This window comes from Pleurodeles waltl, chromosome 8 (assembly GCF_031143425.1).
Source record: "Pleurodeles waltl isolate 20211129_DDA chromosome 8, aPleWal1.hap1.20221129, whole genome shotgun sequence".
NCBI classification, from domain to species: Eukaryota; Metazoa; Chordata; class Amphibia; order Caudata; family Salamandridae; genus Pleurodeles; species Pleurodeles waltl.
The window spans coordinates 1538374165-1538393952 of NC_090447.1; the positions used below are offsets into that span (position 1 = coordinate 1538374165).

Here is a 19788-nt window from a genome sequence, read left to right on the forward strand (position 1 = left end):
TGAGCAAATTACATCAGGACTGGGTGGGGAGGGCTATCTATAGCTGCTGCCAGACGTAGCAGGCGACAGGGAACAGAGTTTCTAGGAAATGTGGGGTGTCGATCCTGCTTCGAAAGTCATTGCCCGTAACGGTCACAAAATCATGGTCAGACCCAAAGAGGCGGTATGTGTTTGCCAAACTCAAATTGGGAGACTCCTCAATATGTGTCTGTAGGAAGCTGGCCTGGTTTGTAGTGGGTACCCTAGGTACTTACACCTTATAGCAGGTCCAGTTATCCCTTATTAGTGAAATGGAGTGATGTTCTAGCAGCTTAAGCTGATAGAGGTAGCTATAGCAGTGCAACTTAGGCTGAACTAGGAGTAATGCAAAGCTCCTGCAATACCACTTATAGTTACACAGTAGTTATACACAAATAAAGACAATACTCAGTGTTACCAAAAATAAAAGGTAGTTTATTTGGGTGACAGTACCAAAAATATCTTAGAGGCAATACTCCTTCTGGAGGTAAGTATTATACACACTATATACACTAGACACCAATCAATCAATCAATAGATTTATAAAGCGTGCTATGTACCCGTTAGGGTTTCGAATCGCTGGGGGGGTGGGGGGGGCAGCTGCTATCGTTCGAAGAGCCATGTCTTGAGGAGTCTCCTGAAGGTGAGGAGGTCCTGGGTCTGGCGTAGTGAGGTGGGGAGGGAGTTCCAGGTCTTGGCGGCGAGGAAGGAGAAGGATCTGCCGCCAGAGGTCTTGCGCTGGATTCGGGGGACGATGGCGAGGGCAAGGTTGGCAGAGAGTAGTTGACGTGAGGGGACGTAGAAGTTGAGTCTGGAGTTCAGGTAGGAGGGTCCGGTGTTGTGCAGTGCCTTGTGTGCGTGGGTGAGGAGTATAAAGGTGATCCTCTTGTCCACGGGGAGCCAGTGGAGGTTCTTCAGGTGGGGGGAGATGTGGCACCGGCGGGGTACGTCGAGGATCAGGCGGGCGGATGCGTTCTGGATGCGTTGGAGTCGTTTGATGTCTTTCGTTGGGATGCCTGTGTAGAGTGTGTTGCCGTAGTCGAGTTTGCTACTGACGAGGGCTTGGGTCACCGTCTTTCTAGTTCCTGTTGGAATCCACTTGAAGATCCTGCGGAGCATGCGGAGGGTGTTGAAACAGGAAGAGGAGACAGCGTTGACCTGTTTGGACATGGTGAGAGCGGAGTCGAGGATGAAGCCTAGGTTTTGTGCGTAGCTGGCTGGGGTGGGTGGGGGGCCGAGGGCGGTGGGCCACCAAGAGTTGTTCCAGGCCGAGGGGGTGCGTCCGAGGATGAGGACTTCCGTTTTGTCTGGGTTAAGTTTCAGGCGGCTGTTGCTCATCCACTCGGCGATGGATTTCAGTCCCTCGTGGAGGTTGGTTTTGGCGGTGAGCGGATCTTTGGTCAGGGAGAGGACGAGCTGGGTGTCATCGGCGTATGAGATGATGCTGAGGTTGTGTTGGCGGGCCAGTTGTGCGAGGGGGGCCATGTAGACGTTGAACAACGTTGGGCTGAGTGAGGAGCCTTGGGGGACGCCGCAGATGAGGTTGGTGGCTTTGGAGCGGAAGGGTGAGAGTCGGACTCTCTGAGTTCTGCCGGAGAGAAAGGATGAGATCCAATTGAGGGCTTTGTCTTGGATGCCGGCTTCGTGGAGACGGTTTAGTAGGGTGCGGTGGCAGACTGTATCGAAAGCGGCTGATAGGTCTAACAGGATCAGGGCTGAGGTTTCGCCGTTGTCCATTTGTTGTCTGATGTCATCTGTGGCGGCGAGGAGTGCAGTCTCAGTGCTGTGGTTTCGTCTGAAACCAGATTGAGAGGGGTCTAGGATGGAGTTGTCTTCTAGGAAGTGGGTGAGTTGTGCGTTGACGATCTTCTCAATGACTTTCGCTGGGAAAGGGAGGAGGGAGATCGGTCTGAAGTTTTTGAGATCGTTGAGGTCAGCCTTAGGTTTCTTGAGGAGGGGTTGGATTTCTGCGTGCTTCCAGCTGTCCGGGAAGGTAGCGGTGTGGAAGGAGAGGTTGATGATCTTGTGGAGTTTGGGAGCGATGGTGGCGTCGGCTTACCAAAATAAGGTAAGTAATTATTCACAGAATAGTGCAAACAATAGTAAAATGCTATAGAATGCAATAGGAGAAAATAGGTCTAGGGACAACCCAAACCATATACTGTGGAAGTGGAACACAAATCACGAATTCCCCCCTAGACAAGTAAAGTGTGTAGAGAATCGCTGGGAGAGTAAGAAACCCACAAAGGTAAGTAAAATACCCCACCCCAGAGCCCAGAAAAGTAGTAGTAAAGTACTGCAAGTTTCCTTAGGACACACTACAGATCGTGATTAGAGTTATTGCAAGAACCAAGCAAGTCTGCAAACAACAACTGGTGGATTCCTGGACCTGAAGACCTGCAAAGAGAGGAGACCAAGTCCAGAAGTCGAAAGACGTTCCAGGAAGGACAGGAGCCCCTGCCAACCTCGAAGAGGGTGCAAAAGAAGAGTCCCTGGATGGACGAAGACTGGAGAAATGCACCCTAGGAAGATGCCAGTGGTTTCCTGCATGATGCACTTGATGTCCCACAAAGAGATGTTGGATGCAGGCGAGTTTTGGCGCTGGATTTGTTCAACAAGCCTTGGTTCAAGCAAAGTCGCGTTTTGCATCAAAGTGAGCTGCCTGGACCCAGGAGGGACCTGGGGGCCTGAACTCACACTGAGGAGGCAGAGGGGTACTCAACACTGGAGAGAGCCCGCAGAAGACCAGGCAGCCCACTAAGGAGTCCCAGGACAGAGAAGGTGCAAGGATACCTGCAAATAGTGCACAGAGGCCTCAGGAGGTGAAGATGACGCAGTGCACAGGGGTACTGCCGCAAACTGGGAAGGCAAGCTCTTACCTCTGCCAAATTTGGACAGCTGGACCTTAGGACAGCCTGTGTCGAAGGGGCCCACCGCCAGTGTTCCAAGGAGCAAGCTCGTCGCCATGAGAGGAGTCCAAGAGAACCAGTCGTAGACTTAGAAGGTGCCTGCAGGTGCAGGGAAGTGACTCCGTCACTTCACGGGAGATTTCTTCGGTCCTGCTGGTACAAGATGGAGACACAGTGTCCCCAGAGCATGCACACCGTGGAAACTGTTGCAGTAGCTGGCTGGAGCTGAAGTTGCAGAGGAAAAGTATCCCTTATGGATACTTTGTTGTTGTTGTTACAGTGGTTCCTGGAGCAGCCTGCGGTCAATCCGAGATCAGAGGAAGAAGCAGTGGTTGCAGAGGATTCCTGATGGAAACTTGCAAGCAGAATCTGAAGAGAAACCCACAGTAGAGACCCTAAATAGCCCTGAGAGGGGGGATCGGCTACCTTATCAGGTTTGCACCTATCAGGAGGGGTCTCTGACGTCACCTGCTAGCACTGGCCAGTCAGAGGCCTCCAGAGTGCCCCCACACCTTGGAAAACAAGATGGCTGAAGTCTGGTACACACTAGAGGAACTCTGGGCACCACCCCTGGGGTGGTGATGGACAGGGGAGTGGTCACTCCTCTCCTTTGTCCAGTTTCCCAGAGCAGGGACTGGGTGTAGAGTGGCTTATGCAAGTAGGGCACCATCTGTGCCCTTCAAAGCATTTCCAGAGGCTGGGGGAGGCTACCCCTCCCCAGACTGTTACACCTATTTGCAAAGAGAGAGGGTGTAACACCCTCCTCCCAAAGGAAATGCTTTGTTCTGCCTTCCTGGGACTGAGCTGCTCAGACCCTAGGAGGGCAGAACCCTGTATGTTAGGTGGCAGCAGCTATAGCTGCAGAACAAGCCTCAGAGAGCTGATTTGGCAGTACTGGGGGTCCATGGTGGAGCCCCCAGGATGCATGGAAGTGGCTCCCCAATACTAATTTTGAAATGGAGGGGGGGACAATTCCATGATCTTAGGCATGTTACATGGCCATATTTGGAGTTACCATTGTGAAGCTACATATAGGTATTGACCTATATGTAGTGCATGCGTGTAATGGCGTCCCCGTACTCACAAAATCACGGGAAATGGCCCGGAGCTATGTGGGGGCACCTTTGCTAGTGCAAGGGTGCACTCACACTTAGTGACTTTGTACCTAACCTTCAGCAAGTGAGGGTTAGACATATAGGTGACTTATAAGTTACATAAGTGCAGTGAAAATGGCTGTGAAATAACGTGTGCGTTATTTCACGCAGGCTGCAATGGAAGGCATGAGGAAGGGTTTGTCTGAGCTCCCTATGGGTGGCAAAAGAAATGCTGCAGCCCATATGGATTCCTGGAACCCCAAAGCCCTGGGTTCCTAGGTACCTTATACTAGGGACTTATAAGGAGGGGGGGTCCAGTGTGCCAATTGAAATTGGTAAATGAAGCCACTAGCCTATAGTGACACATTTAAAAGCAGAGAGAGAGCATAACCACTGAGGTTCTGGTTAGCAGAGCCTCAGTGATACAGTTAGGCACTACACAGGCACACACATTAGGCCACAAACTATGAACACTGGGGTCCTGGCTAGCAGGATCCCAGTGAGATAGGCACACCACACTGACATATAGGTTTTTATCTAGGAGCGCTGGGGTCCTGGCTAGCAGGATCCCAGTGACACAGTAAAAACACACTGACACACTCACAAACAGGCCAAAAGTGGGGGGTAACCATGCTAGTAAGAGGCTACTTTCTCAGTATTGGCTCTGTGTACATGCCAATCGGCTCCAAACTGCAGTTCTTCTTGCAAATTAACCACCTGACAGAAATAGGGGCGACCCGTAACATGATCGGGGTGACTGGAACCTGGCCAGAGACGCAGTGCTAGACAGAATGGGCCCCCTTGATGTTAGCAACAACCATGCACAAAATCTCGAATGATCGAATGACGTACTGACAGCTCAGGGTCTAGTGGACCATTGGAGACTAACGCACCCGACTGACAGAGAATACACTTTCCTGTCATCGACACATGGAACCCAGTCCCTCTTGGATCATTGCCATGCGTCACGCAGGGTAGTGGCCCAGATCCAGAATACCCAAATATTGGAATCTGGAGTTTCAGACCATCCCCGCTCCTCATGGTCATCAACACAAGTCTCCCCTCCCCGGGCCGCAAGCCCTGGTGCTTCGCTGCACACCGCTACCGCTCCCTTCAGGGCAAAGCGCAATTACGGACTCATATTTTCACCTGAGTGAAAACGCAGGCACCGCCTCCTCTCAGAGGGTTACGTGGGCAGCGGCTAAGGCGACCATCCGCAGGCAAATGATGCGAGATGCAGCACTAGCCAACAAGGATAGAAAAGCCTGAGAGAAGATCTTGGAGGACGACGTAATGCATCTCACACAACAATACACAACACATCCAACCCTACAAAAGCACCGGTGCCTAGAGTGTGCCTGCAAGGCCCTCAATGAGCTCAGCTGGCCGACTTATAGCATCACTACTCCGTCAGAGCGCGGCTGCACAAGCCATTCCGGTTATAGAATCCTCCAGTGGGGTGGTACTAACTCGCCCACAGGACATTGTTAACGAGTTTGCAGCGTTCTATCAATGCCTCTATACTCCAGAAATGATAACCAGCCCTGCCCAAATAGACACCTTCTTAAAAAGCATCAGCCTCCCCCGCCTCTTGGCTGAGGGCCAAGCCTTCCTGAAAGGAGAGCTGAGCAAGCTTGAAATAATGCAAGCCATCTCCAACTTCCCATTCCATAAATCGCCGGGATACGATGGCTTCCCCGTGGAATATTACAAATGGGCCGGTGAGGAGGCGGTAGGTGCAGTGCATGAGGCCCTAACAGAAGCATGTAATGAGGGCTCACTGGGTGCAATATCCAACAGGGCAGCAACAGCAGTTATACCCAAACCAGGAAGGAATCCCCTACTCTGTGACAGCTATCAGCCCATATCTCTCCTGAACGGAGATATCAAGATCTTGGCCAGCATCCTAGCAACCCGCCTGAGCAAGGTTATCACGTCTCTAGTCCTTCACACCCAAGTGGGATTTGTGCCAGGCAGCAGCTCCAGGAACAATCTGCGTGTCCTATCCCACGCCCGATGGGAGTCCGACACCTACCAGATGAAGCTCTGGCTCTGTCCATGGATGCTGAAAAAGCATTTGCTGCATAGAATGGGACTATCTGTCTGCAACACTGAATAAATTCGGACTAGGTGATCAATTAATTGCCAAAGTCTGACTGCTTTATGACTGTCCCATGGCGCAAGTCAACTGCAGGGCTTTATCTCTGACCCTTTAACAATTTGCAGAGGAACGAGGCAGGGCTGTCCCCTCTCGCCACTTCTATTCCTGCTGGCTATGGAGCCACTTGTGGCGAGAACCACCAGTCTGCACTAATGACAGGAATACCTCTGAGGAGGGATTGGAGGGGGGGGGGGGGGGAACGAGATGGCGAAGTCTCTCAAATTTATTTGTATACTGATGACATCTTACTCACTCTAACAGACCTAGGACGCTCCCTACTGGCCTTACTCGAGATCACCGAGGGGTTTGCAAAGATATTGGGTTATCAGGTAAACTGGGATAAGAGTGAAGCGCTGCCCCTCTCTTTATTAATAACACGTGCCGCGATTCACGGTTATCCATTTCTATGGACCCGAACCGCCTCAAATACCTGGGAATACATGTTAATGAAGGACTAGAACGGATGGTAGCAGATAATCTAGACCCACTTATTGCTCGCATGAACATGGACATTTGAGAAGTGGTCTCACCTGGGCGCTCGATGTGGGGCAGAGTACAGGCAGTGAGAATGGTCACATTACCACACTTTACACATATGTTAGGTATGATACTCCTCCGGTCCCAGAGATCGATAGACGCAGCAATCAGAGCCTTTGTATGGGGCTCCACACATCCCCGTTTAGCGTCTGTGAAGCTCATAGCACGCCAAACTTATGAGGGCCTGGGGCTCCCTTCGGTGGAACATCACGCTCTCGCCCTCCACTTGTCTCAAATACCATTCATGATCCCCAGACTAGCGGATCCGCTGTGGTGGGTAGTCACAGAAAAGCAGCTGCTGTCACACCGAGGTGACCTAAACGGCCTATACAGAGCCGGTCTACCCCAGCCTGCTCCAACCAACCCGATTTTAAAAATGATGCATACAGCCTGGAGTATGGCACACTGCCTTCTTGGAAGACACCACTCACTACACGCTGAGGCCCCACTATGGGGCAACAAATGTCTACACGTAAGAGGTACCCCCTAGATTGGCTACAATGGAACGTTGCCGACATTGAAAGCTTGGTTTAGATCACAGATAACTGAGTGCTTAAGCCGTTTGAGAACTTACAGGAGGAATACGGTCTCCACCCTTGCCAGGAATGGAATGTCTACTCCAGAGTCTGGGAACTACTCCCTTGACAGTCCAGACAACGCCCATAATTTCCTACCTTAGGATGGGGGCATCATAAAGGGGTGATGGCAGACCTATAAGAGGTAATAACACGTCACCTATACTCGCAACCCCTCTAGAAATGTTACACTGTAAATGTCAGGCCCGCTTTTCTGAAGGATTATGACCCGGTAGACTGGTTGGACAGAAGTACTAGGGAAGTCCGGCTGAAGTTCTACCTCTTCAAGATACTTCAGATTGTTATTGGACACCGGTGAAACTACGCAGAGTAGGACTACTGCCTCACGTGAACTGCTGGCGATGTCCGGAGACCCACTGCGACCTGCCACACGTCTTATGTGAATGTCCCTCGATACAGCCCTTGTGGGAAGTGGTGGGATCCACCCTCAGCGCATCCTTACTGCTACGACCACCACTATCCCCCTTAAAACTTATACATGACAAGGGAACCCTCCCCACCCTGTTCAGACCCCAGCTGAGACTACTACATACGGCACTGGCAACAGCAAAGGTTTGTATCCTTCGCCACTGGTGGTCGCCTGAACCCCCTGCCCCAAAGGAGTGGATAGGGGCAATGGTCCGATTAAACACATACGAATGAGTAATTTATAATTTACAGGATCAGGTGGGCCTATTTAACCAGATATGGACTCCCTTTCTCACAGAAAATCATAGCTTGTGCTCTGCCTGCAGTTTAACTGCTCTCATCCCTACAGTCGCCAATCATTGATTATCAATACTGGCAGTTAAACCTTCTGCCTCCCCCCTGCCCCTTTTTTCCTGTCCGAGTCTCCCCTCCACCCCCAACCAACAATCGCTAGACGGACAACGAACGGGTGTTGGGTGCTTAACTTAACTGTTCTATGGCACAAGATCGAGGAGAGTACTTCTAACCCCCCCCCCCCAAATATCTCTCACCCACCCCCCCCACTCGGCACACCGCACCTATCTCTCCGAGTTATATTTCCTAGAACGCACTATCTATTTTCGCAACTCTCGTCATATAGGTGACGCCCCCACTACCCGGTATCCCCCTCCGCAAATTATCCTACCGCAGCCCAAAGGCCTTTCCTGTCTTGACACTGACTATATCTTTCCACCCCTCCCCAAAATAGAAAATAGCATTGAGTCATAGGTGTTTCACATTAATTTTTTAGATACTTGGCATTCCAACTGAGAGACAAAACCTGATAGTATATCCCGTTGGCAACCGCCATTCTATATGTCCTTGGCATTTTCCTCTGCCCTGAGACTGCTAAAGGTACAGTTAACTACGTGCTCTAAGCAGACCACCAACGCTAGGGAATACGACCAATGGTCCCGGCTCGTTAGCTACCTCACTCCACATGCCACCAGCCAGTAGACACGTCATATAGTCGTCAGAAGGGGGATCATACGTCTGCACACTGGCATACTATAATTCCCTAGGGCTTGACTGACTCCAGATGGTTCCCCATATGTGGAGATGGTCACTCCCTCAATCCAATTCTCTAAAACTGTGCTTGTGACTGCCCTCCCCCTTCACTCTCACTCTAGCCCCCATCCCCTCCCCCAACCCTACCCTCCCCTCCCACGCACCAGCTTAAAACAGATGTTGCAATGATGGTGTATTTAAATTGACTATGTATCTGTACCCCCTTTCCTGGACCTGTTGTATCTCTTCAATAAAGAATTACTGTAGGAAGTTGGCTCTGTATATACTATTTCAAAGTGAGAGATAGTGTGCACAGAGTCCAAGGGTTCCCCTGAGAGGTTGATCGTGGCAAAATTAGATAATCCTAATGCTCTATTTTGTGGTAGTGTGGTCGAGCAGTAGGCTTATCAGAGGGTAGTGTTAAGCATTTGTTGTACACACACAGGCAATAAATGAGGAACACACACTCAAAGAAGTACTCCAGGCCAATAGGTTTTTATATTGAAAAATATATTTTCTTAGTTTATTTTAAGAACCACAGGTTCAAGATTTGCAGTAAACACTTTAAATGCAAGGTACTTCACTTAGATACTTTAAGAACTTTGAATAAAAGCAAATATCATATACAGTCTTTGTAAAAATGCCAATAAGCTATTTTCAAAGTGGACACTGCAAAAATCAACAGTTCCTGGGGGAGGTAAGTAAAGGTTAGATTAGGAGGTAAGTAAAACACTTACAAGTCTCAGTTCTGGGGCATAGGCAGCCCACCATTGGGAGTTCAAGGCAACCCCAACGTTACTACACCAGTAGCTCAGGGCCGGTCAGGTGCAAAGGTCAAAGAGGTGCCCAAAACACATTGGCGCCTATGGAGAACAGGGGTGCTCCGATTCCAGTCTGCCAGCAGGTAAGTACCAGCATCCTTGGGGGGCAGACCAGGGGGGTTTTGTAGAGCACTTGAGGGGACACAAGTAGGCACACAAAACACACCCTCAGCGGCACAGGGGTGGCCGGGTGAAGTGTGCAAAGCAGGCATCAGGTAGAAAACAATGGAGGGACCCGGGGGTCACACTAGCCGTGCAGGCAGGCCCGAGGGGGGGCTCCTCGGGACAGCCACCACCTGGGCTAGACAGAGTGTCGCCTGGGGGGTCACTCCTGCGCTTAGGTTCAGTTCCTTCAGGTCCTGGGGGCTGCAGGTGCAGTGTTGGTTCCAGGCGTCAGGTCCCTTGTTACAGGCAGATGCGGTCAGGGGGAGCCTCTGGATTCTCTCTGCAGGCGTCGCTGTGGGGGCTCAGGGGGGTCGTCTCTGGTTACTCACGGGCTCGCAGTCGTCAGGGAGTCCTCCCTGAGGTGTTGGTTCTCTGAAGCTCAAGCCGGGGGCATCGGGTGCAGAGTGAGAAGTCTCACGCTTCCGGCGGGAAACGTGCAGTCCTTGGAAGTTGCTTCTTTGTTGCAAAGAAGTTGCTGGTTTTTAACACGCCCGCTGCTCACTGGAGTTTCTTGGTCCTTTAGTCCAGGGCAGTCCTCTGACGCTTCAGAGGTCGCTGGTCCCTGTCGGATGCGTCGCTGGTTGCAGGTTTGCGAAGTTGGAGACAAGCCAGTAGGGCTTGGGCCAAACCAGTTGTCGTCGTCGTCTTTCTCTGCAGGCTTGTAGGTCAGCAGTCCTTCAGGTCGCAGGAATCTAGTTTTCTAGGTTCTGAGGTGCCCCTAAATACTGAATTTAGGGGGGTGTTTAGGTCTGGGAGGGCAGTAGCCAATAGCTACTGTCCTTGAGGGTGGCTACACCCTCTTTGTGTCTCCTCCCTGTGAGGAGAGGGCACATCCCTAATCCTATTGGGGGAATATTCCAAAACTACAATGGAGGATTTCTAAAGGCAGGGGTCACCTCAGCTCAGGACACCTTAGGGGCTGTCCTGACTGGTGGGTGACTCCTCCTTGTTTTTCACATTATCTCCTCCAGCCTTGCCGCCGAAAGTGGGGGCAGTGGCTGGAGGGGCGGGCATCTCCAATAGCTGGGATGCCCTGGGGCGCTGTAACAAAAAGGGTGAGCCTTTGAGGCTCACCGCCAGGTGTTACAGTTCCTGCAGGGGGAGGTGAGAAGCACCTCCACCCAGTATAGGCTTTGTTCCTGGCCACAGAGTGACAAAGGCACTCTCCCCATGTGGCCAGCAACATGTCTTGTGTGTGGCAGCCTGGCAGAAACTGGTCAGCCTACACTAGAAGTCGGGTTGGTATTCAGGGGCTATCTCTAAGATGCCCTCTGGGTGTGTTTTACAATAAATTGCACACTGGCATCAGTGTGCATTTATTGTGCTGAGAGGTTTGATACCAAACTTCCCAGTTTTCAGTGTAGCCATTATGGACCTGTGGAGTTCGTGCTTGACAAACTCCCAGACCATATACTCTTATGGCTACCCTGCACTTACAATGTCTAAGGTTTTGCTTAGATACTGTAGGGGCATAGTGCTCATGCAGCTATGCCCTCACTTGTGGTATAGTGCACTCTGCCTTAGGGCTGTAAGGCCTGCTAGAGGGGTGACTTACCTATGCCACAGGCAGTGTGAGGTTGGCATGGCACTCTGAGGGGAGTGCCATGTCGACTTAGTCTTTTTCTCTCCACCAGCACACACAAGCTGTGAGGCAGTGTGCATGTGCTGAGTGAGGGGTCCGCAGGGTGGCATAAGACATGCTGCAGCCTTTAGAGATCTTCCCTGGCATTAGGGCCCTTGGTACCAGTTACAAGGGACTTATCTGAGTGCCAGCGCTGTGCCAATTGTGGAAGCAAAGGTACAGTTGAGGGAAAGAACATTGGTGCTGGGGGCTGGTTAGCAGGGTCCCAGCACACTTTCAATCACATCTTAGCATCAGGAAAGGCAAAATGTTAGGGGGTAACCATGCCAAGGAGGCATTTCCTTACACTGTGCTTCAGGACAACTAGTCCTTCCATGCAGGATAGGCTAGCATCTTCCTAAAACACACCGGCTCATCCACTTTCGTCGACTACCTCCGCTACCTGGATAAAGTACCTGCTGTCCTCAGACTCAATCATTCCACTCCGTTAGAAGCATTGATTCACTAGGAACAGATACAATGGGAAAGGGATGACTTCTTACCTGTCCCTCATCTCCTCTGACAGACTCGTCCCCCAGCAGCGGCTCAGCAGGAGGAGTCTGGATAGTGACAGACTTCTCTGATCGGTTGCCATCTTTACTGTGGGCTTTGTGCCGGTCTCGGCTCCTTTCCCTGTGAAGACCAGAAAGAATTAGCTTTAATTAGGATCAATTGTGTATAACAGGTCTTTAGATAAACATTCTGAGCTCGCTCCTCAGCCTCAAGTCCAAGCACCAGCCTCTCACCTCGCACTCACCCATGTGCTACAACACTCATTGCTAAATAAGATGGCGTAAGTCCAATTGACTCTTCTCCACCCGGTTAGCATACTTCCTGAAAGAAAGTGTCGCTATTGTAAATCTATCTTTAGCAGTTGAAGACGCAGTCATTTGACTGGCAACAATCCTTGGGAGAATCCATTTCAAATCCAAAGGGCCATGTAGCAGGAGACCAGGTACAGCAACAAAGGCGGAAGCAGTATGACTGGCCACTTTCTCCAGTGTTTGAGTTTGGGCATCGCTCACCAGCGCCTTTTTAGGTCTGCCTTAGAGTCAGCTTTAGAGATCTTGCCAGCCTCATGTACTCCAAAACAATAAACAACCAACATAATATATATATACGCCTCTTCACCCACTGGTCTATTCAACTGTCTTTCACCCAACATAGTAGAGCATTGGGCTCTGGACTAGCCCACCTCATCCACTTGTTATCTTGCTCTGCTAGTGTCAGCCTGTTCATGGTTACAGGTGAGTTTCTGCCTAAAGAGAAGTGCACTTCGTGGTCAGGGTTGGTGGGGCCAATACTTTACTTTCCCAATGCTTTTTTTCTTTCCATTATTTATCCTGTATTTTTGTAACAATGGTGTGTTTAAATTCCGTCTTTTTGTTACAATAATTTATAACCAATAGGACCTTTTCTTTCCACCAATAAGAGCCATATTTTCCTGTGATGTGAAGAAAAACTAGAAAAGGCTCATAGTTCTGCTCCCAGCACACTTGCTCCTAAAAAGCATCAGTATTCTCCAGTTTTTGTTTTTATTACATCAAATTGTTATTCATGGGCTAGCATTCATTTTCTTCTTTAATTTATGTGGCATGTGCTTCCACTACATTTTTTAAAAATAACAACTGTTACAAATGGGGTCTCTAGTTGGCAGTCGGTTTGCACCCTGTCCAAGTAGGGACCATCACTCTAGTCAGGATAAGGGAGAAACCAGCTCAGATAATCCCTGCTCACCCCCTTGGTAGCTTGGCACGAGCAGTCAGGCTTATCGCAGAAGCAATGTGTAAAACATTTGCACATAATATACAGTAACACAGTGAAAACACTACAAAAGGGCACCACACCAGTTTTAGAAAAATAGCCAATATTTATCTATTTAAAACAAGACCAAATATGATAAAAATCCAACATACAGTACTAAAAATATGAATTCCGCAAGATTTACTCAAAAATACAGTTCCTTGAAGTCAATAGCTCCACCTGGGGCTATCACGGCGTTGTGAGCAACAAAACCAACAGTTCAGGCCGTCTGTGGCGTTGCGGGCCAGCTACGGTGTCGGGAAGCCCCGCAAACAGTACCTTGGATTTGCAGGGTGTCGTGATCCTCGCAGTGAGCTCTGGAGAGCAGCGCCGCTGATGTCAGTTCCAGAGTCAGTGCAGGAGTCGTTGGGCCCTTGAAATCACACATCTTGCGGACCGAACTTCGAGCTGATAAAGTCAGGTGCGCCGGCATTGGTGGCGTCGGGGCTGCGGTGCAAAGCGGGAAGATGTGACGTCCGGTGCCCACAGGTCACGGTGCAGGCAGCGGATCGGTGACTGCGTCCAGCAGGGTTGGCGAGACCAGGGCTGAGGTGTGAAGCGGGGTGGTGCAATGTGCGGTGTCCAGAGGCCATGATGCAGGCAGCATCGTCGTCATTGCAGAAGCGCAGACGTCGGTAGGCCCAAGCCCGCCGGCGGGGTTGTGCTTCGTGATCCTCATGAGCAGTGTCAACAGGCCACAGTGCAGGCAGGGATGCCTGGTGACGACAATGTAGCCGATGGTGCTGGCGTCGGTGGACCGGCCCTGCGGTGCGGGATGGTGCTTTGTGCTCCTCGCGAGCTGTGTCCACACGCCAGGCAGCGGCACCGGTGTCAGCAGGAGCGGCGGCGTAAGGGATCCCCAGGCTGCGGTGTGAGCAGGCAATGCCGGAGTGAGGGACCCACAGGTCGTGGTGCGAGCAGCGGCTCAGTGAAGTCGTCCGATGGCAGCACCGGTGAGACCAGGGTTGTGGTGCGAAGTGGGGCAGTGCGACTGTGCGGTGTTGGCAGGTCACGGTGCAGGTCAGCGGCGCCGTTGGTGGTGTTGCAGTGGTTTCTCCTCTTGAGCCGCCACAAAACACACAGTTCCCAGGGCAGCAGGTCGAGGAAACTCAAGTATTTGGTGTCCCTGAGACTTCCAACCGGAGACAAGCTCTACTCCAAGCCCTTGGAGAACTTTCGCAAATAGGACACACAGCAAAGTTCACCCTTTGTACTCTTAAAGGCAGAAGCAGCAACTGCAGTCCAGAAAAGCAACACAGCCAAGGGACAGTACTCCTCCTCCAGCTCTTCAGCTCTTCTCTTTGTCAGAGGGTCCTCTTGATTCCAGAAAGATTCTAAAAGTCTGGGGTTTTGGGTCTTCTTCTTTTACCTTGTTCTGCCTTTGAAGTTGGCAAACTTCAAAGCAAAGTCTCAAGTGTTTGCAAGATCCTTCCTTGTCCCGGCCAGGCCTCAGACGTACACCAGGGGGTCGGAGACTGCATTGTGTGAGGGCAGGCACAGTCCTTTCAGGTGTGAACGACCACTTCTCCCTCCCATCTATCTCAGATGTCTCATCAGGATATGCAGGCTGCACCCCCTTTTGTGTCAATGTCTAGAGAGATGCAAAACAGCCCAACTGTCAAACTGACCAAGACAGACAATCCACAAACAGGCAGAGTCACAGAATTGTTTAAGCAAGAAAATGCCTACTTTCTAAAAGTGGCATTTTCAAACAGACAATTTAAAAACCAACTTCACTAAAAGATGTATTTTTAAATTGTGAGTTCAGAGACCCTAAACTCCACATTTTTATCTGCTCTCAGAGGGAAATCTGCGCTTTAAGGATATTTAAAGGCAGTCCCCATGTTAACCTATGAGAGAGATAGGCCTTGCACAGTGAAAAACGAATTTGGCACTATTTCACTGTTAGGACATATAAAAACAATTAGTATATGTCCTACCTTAAACATACACTGCACCCTGCCCCTGGGGCTACCTAGGGCCTACCTTAGAGATGCCTGACATGAAGTAAAAAGGAAGGTTTAGGCCTGACAAGTGCGTACACTTGCCAAGTCGAATTTGCAGTTTAAAACTGCACACACAGACACTGCAGTGGCAGGTCTGAGCCATGTTTACAGGGCTACTAATGTGGGTGGCACAACCAGTGCTGCAGGCCCACTAGAAGCATTTGATTTAGAGGCCCTGGGCACCTCGAGTGCACTTTATTAGGGACTTACCAGTAAGTTATTTATGCCAATCACGGATAAACCAATCAACAGTACAATTTACGCAGAGGGCATATACACTTTAGCACTGTTTTAGCAGTGGTAAAGTGCACAGAGTCTTAAAGCCAATAAAAACTGGCCAGACAACTTAGGAGGAAGGGGGCAAAAAATATTTGGGATGACCCTGCAAAAAGGGCCAGGTGCAACAACTGCATCTGCTTTTGAAAGCCAAACTTACTTTGCCAATGCTTGTTTGAAATCAGTGCAGCTTCTTGCAGCACTGTCATAAGGCACAAGGACCACCACAGGGTGTAGTAGCTCATCATTCCCTCAACAAACAAGCACAACAAAAAGGCATTTTATTTTAGAATAACATAATTCAATTTGTAAATATTATGTCTGTGGGCAGTGGCGGTCTAAAGAGGCTCTCTGTTCCTTGGACCTCTACAATTCTTCAGAGCTTCAGCCTATGCCGCACTTGTTTCTAGTCGAGCAGACCTTTGATGAATCTAGTCTACTAGTAGAAACACAATGAGCTATAGATCCCTCCATGCAGTGATGGAGGGTCTCAGAAGAATGTTCTTTTTATCACCCTTGCGCACTTTTTGCAGGCGACGACCTTTTCGCTGCACGTCATTAGCAATTTGTATCCTATACTCTGAGGGCTTAGCTTCATACACATATCGGCTCATGTACCTCACCGCCCTCCGATCCAGGCAGAGCACCAAGGGTAGCCATGTAATGGTTCAATTTCCCCAACAAGCCTACAGACTATTTACAGCCAGACGGTTCAGGCTTGAATCATTTATAAAGTGGTACGTCACTGTATGTCTTAATATTTCTTCAGGTTTCATCTCACACTTGGAATAAACAGGACTAAATCAGGTGGTACAGTTGGTCTGGGTCAATCGTTTGATTTTCAAGTGCATACTGAACTCAATATTGTAGTTAAGGGTGCAAAGAGATTACTATTTCTCAGACTGGTTAGGGTATTTTGAGGGATACTTATGATGAGTTAATCAAATGTTTGTTTTTCTTCTTCTATGGTTTGTCATTTTATGTAAACATTTTAAGATGTAGTAACCTATTTCTTTTACAGAATTTGTGTATGATAAAGTAGTGCGAACTCATTTATTTTTTAACACCTTTAGATGGAGTTTGCAGGTGTGAGTGTGTTATGTGTGCGAGGTAAAGCTACCTTTGTTTTCCATTTGATTACACAGTAAGACTGGCATTCAGTTGTGCCTGTGCCAAGGGCTGACAGACAACCTGTGATGTTTATTGTCAAGTGTGCAAGATACCTTTAGCGGGTGAGCATGGGTTGAGACAGACCCTGTGATATTTATTACAAAGTGTACATGATCTATTGAGTTGGTGATAACCATTCTTGTCAAGTGTTTTCTTGTGACATTGTCATCAGGGTGGGTTAGTCTGACCAGCTGGTGCAGTGTTGTCGTAATGTTGACGTCATTTGTGTTCTTCTGAGTGTGTGATTGTTTTGGTGTTGGAAACAGTGGAAATGGGTGGTGTAGTATTTTTTGGGATAGGGTTTCACTAGTCAAGTTTGGTCTTGTTGGGAGTTTGGGTGTAGATGAGTCTTATAAGGTCTTAAGTTGTGTGTATATTAGGATGGTCGAACAAGTTACTTGCCATCGGTAATGCTCTTTCTGGTAGAGACTATCTATACACAGATTTATCACCGTTTGAATATTCCCCAGGCGTCAGACTGGATCCAAAAACTTTTCAGCAGTACCTCTTTGTGCGTGTAGTTGGCACTATACGGTTCTGCACTGATGCCGTTTTGCTTTGGAGTGACGTGTGGTCCTATATAGGCAGCACTCCCGCAAGCTGACATCAGTTGTTTTTGGTACTGTCCACGGCCCCGGAACCAGGGGCACCACAGCAACTTGATTATGACCTTTTAAAGAGGGAGTCCAACTCGCAGAACAGGGAGGGTGGGACTCAATGAGGAATCTGTGGCTAGATAAGAGTCTATCCGAAAGTGCGTTACTGAAGGTAAGTAACTTGTTCTTCTGAAGCAGACTTCTAGCCGTAGATTCCTCACTTTTTGAATACACATCGAAGCAGCACCTATTTGGAAGTGGGTCTGTGGATGGAGTCAAACTAAAGTCCAGTACGACCAAGTTAGCAAAATACCCCTCTCGGCGAACCTAGCTTTTCAGACATTGATGCCGACACAGCCGTCTGACAAATGTCCAGGACAGGAAACTCTACATGCCAATGCAGCGGTAGCAGCTTTGGCCCTGGTGGAATGAACATATAACGCTGAGCACAATCCAGAGAGAGATGCTCTGTTTCTGCAAGGCCTTGCCTTTCCTTGCTCCAGCGAACCCCACAAACAAATGATTGTTCACCCAGTGTTGTCTGATGGGATCAATGTAAAAACTCAAAGCTCTTTTGGGGTCAAACGATGGAGTCCCTCCTCTTCTTTGAGAGGTGAGACAGAGAAAAGAATGCAGGCAAGGCATTATTTTGACCAGCAGGGCATCACAAGTTTTGGTAAAAAAGAAGACAGTGTCCACAGAACCAGTTTGCCTGGGAAGAAATAAGCATATGGTGGAATGACCTGTGCACCGATGTTATGACGCAAAGAAACACAATCTTCAGGGTGAGAATTTGCAAAGGGAAGCTGTGAAGCAGCTCAAAAGAAGCCTGTATGTGAGGACCAAGTTAAGGTCCCACTATGGCATAACAAAGGGAGAGGGAAGAAACAAATGATGTAACACTTTAAAGAAATAAAGACACATCAAACGTGTGACAAATAATGAGGGCTGGTCAGGACCCGTTAAATGGCTGATAGAGCCAAAAAATACCCCTTCCCTATGCCCGAGGCCTGGTAGGTTCCTGATCTTCTTCAGCAGGAAAAAGAACAGGAGCACTGAGTTCCTCTCTAGTCAGGATGCGTATCTAAGAGAGAGACCCCTTTGAAACTCCAACACACAAAAATGTTAACATTGTGTGTTCTCTGCAGTGGTGAAAAGATTAAGCCAAGGTTATGCCCCTTGCCCCCTCCAGGTGTGCCTGCCACTTGTGATCCGCTAGGTGGCAATCACTGAGTTTGTCCACATTGGTGTTCAAAGATTCCGCAAGGTGGATCACCACCAGGACCATTCTTTAATTCAGCCATTACCAGAGGCGCAAAACCTCCTTGCACAGGGTCCACAATTCCACCCTGCCCTGTTTCTTGCAGTACCACATAACAATGGTGTTATCTGTTAGCACCTGTATCAGCCTTCCCTTGATGGATGGCAGGAAGGTTTTTAACAGCAAGTGGACGGCTATCAACCATAGAAGGTTGAATTAGAGGTGGGCCCCTTAATGGAGACCAGAGTCCTCTCTTCTGCACTTCTCCCAAGAGGCCGCCCCAACCCAGAAGCAATACATCAGTCACTGCTGTCTGCTCTAGGTGGACTAGGGAGAGGTGTCTGATGCTGACCCAATCAAGATCCAACAACCACCACAGCAGATCTTTTGCAGGCTCCTCTGAGAGCGGACATGGTTGAAAAGATTCCCTTGATGTTGGGGCAACAGACATCTGATCCCACTGCAGAGCCCGCATAGGTCACAAGGTGTGCTTGACCAACAGGATGCAGAAGGCCATCAGTCCCAGCAGTGTGAGTCGCTATAATCCATTACAGAGGCTGAAACATCAAGATCATAGCCTGAATTTTCTGGACTCTCCTTTCAGGGGAAAGTAACAGAACTGGACCGTGTCCTGAATGCCACTGATGAAGAGAAGCTTCTGAGAACTAGTCAGGTGTGCCTTTGGTACGCTAAAAATTAACCCCAAGGATGTGAGGAGATTCACCGTAGTCTGGAGTTGGGCAAAGAATACTAGGGACTAGCCTGCCTTCAGCAGCCCATCGTGAAGAGAGGAGTGGAACCTCTGACCACCAAAGATGTTCTGCAACCACCATCATCACTTTCGTAAAACCCAAGGGACGCTGGTGAGACCAAAGGAGAGCACAGAAAACTGAAAAAGGCCCTGTCCGACCACAAACTGCAGTAGCGCCAGTGGGCCTGCAGGGAGGGGATATGAAAATATACATCCAGCAAGTCAAAATGCCAATATCCAGCCTCTATGGTCAAGAACAAACAAGACTTGGGATAGTGTAAGCATCTTAAATTTGTCCTTACGTAGGAAGTCGGTCAGAGGGTGCAGGTCCTTCTTTGGCCCCGGGAAGCAGCAGGAGTATCAACCACAATCACGTCTGATGCAGTCATCCTTTATTTGGGGCCTTAGGTCAAAAGGGCTTGCACATCCTGCCATAAGATGGATAGACTGTCCTCTATCAGCCATTTCTGGGATGGTGGAAAGTGCGGTGAAGCGACCAAGAACGGTACCTGGGTGGCTGTGTTCCACTAAGGGCACGCTAAAGGAGT

The 19788-nt window shown here is 49.4% G+C and overlaps 1 protein-coding gene across 1 annotated transcript in view; it reads right to left on the reverse strand.

The window, feature by feature from the left end:
• Positions 1-19788, reverse strand: part of VANGL1 (VANGL planar cell polarity protein 1) — a 211457-nt gene that overhangs the window by 123438 nt on the left and 68231 nt on the right. The window contains exon 3 of the mRNA XM_069202981.1: positions 11881-12010. Coding sequence (XP_069059082.1) covers positions 11881-12010 — 130 coding nt within the window. The remainder of the gene's footprint in view (positions 1-11880; positions 12011-19788) is intronic.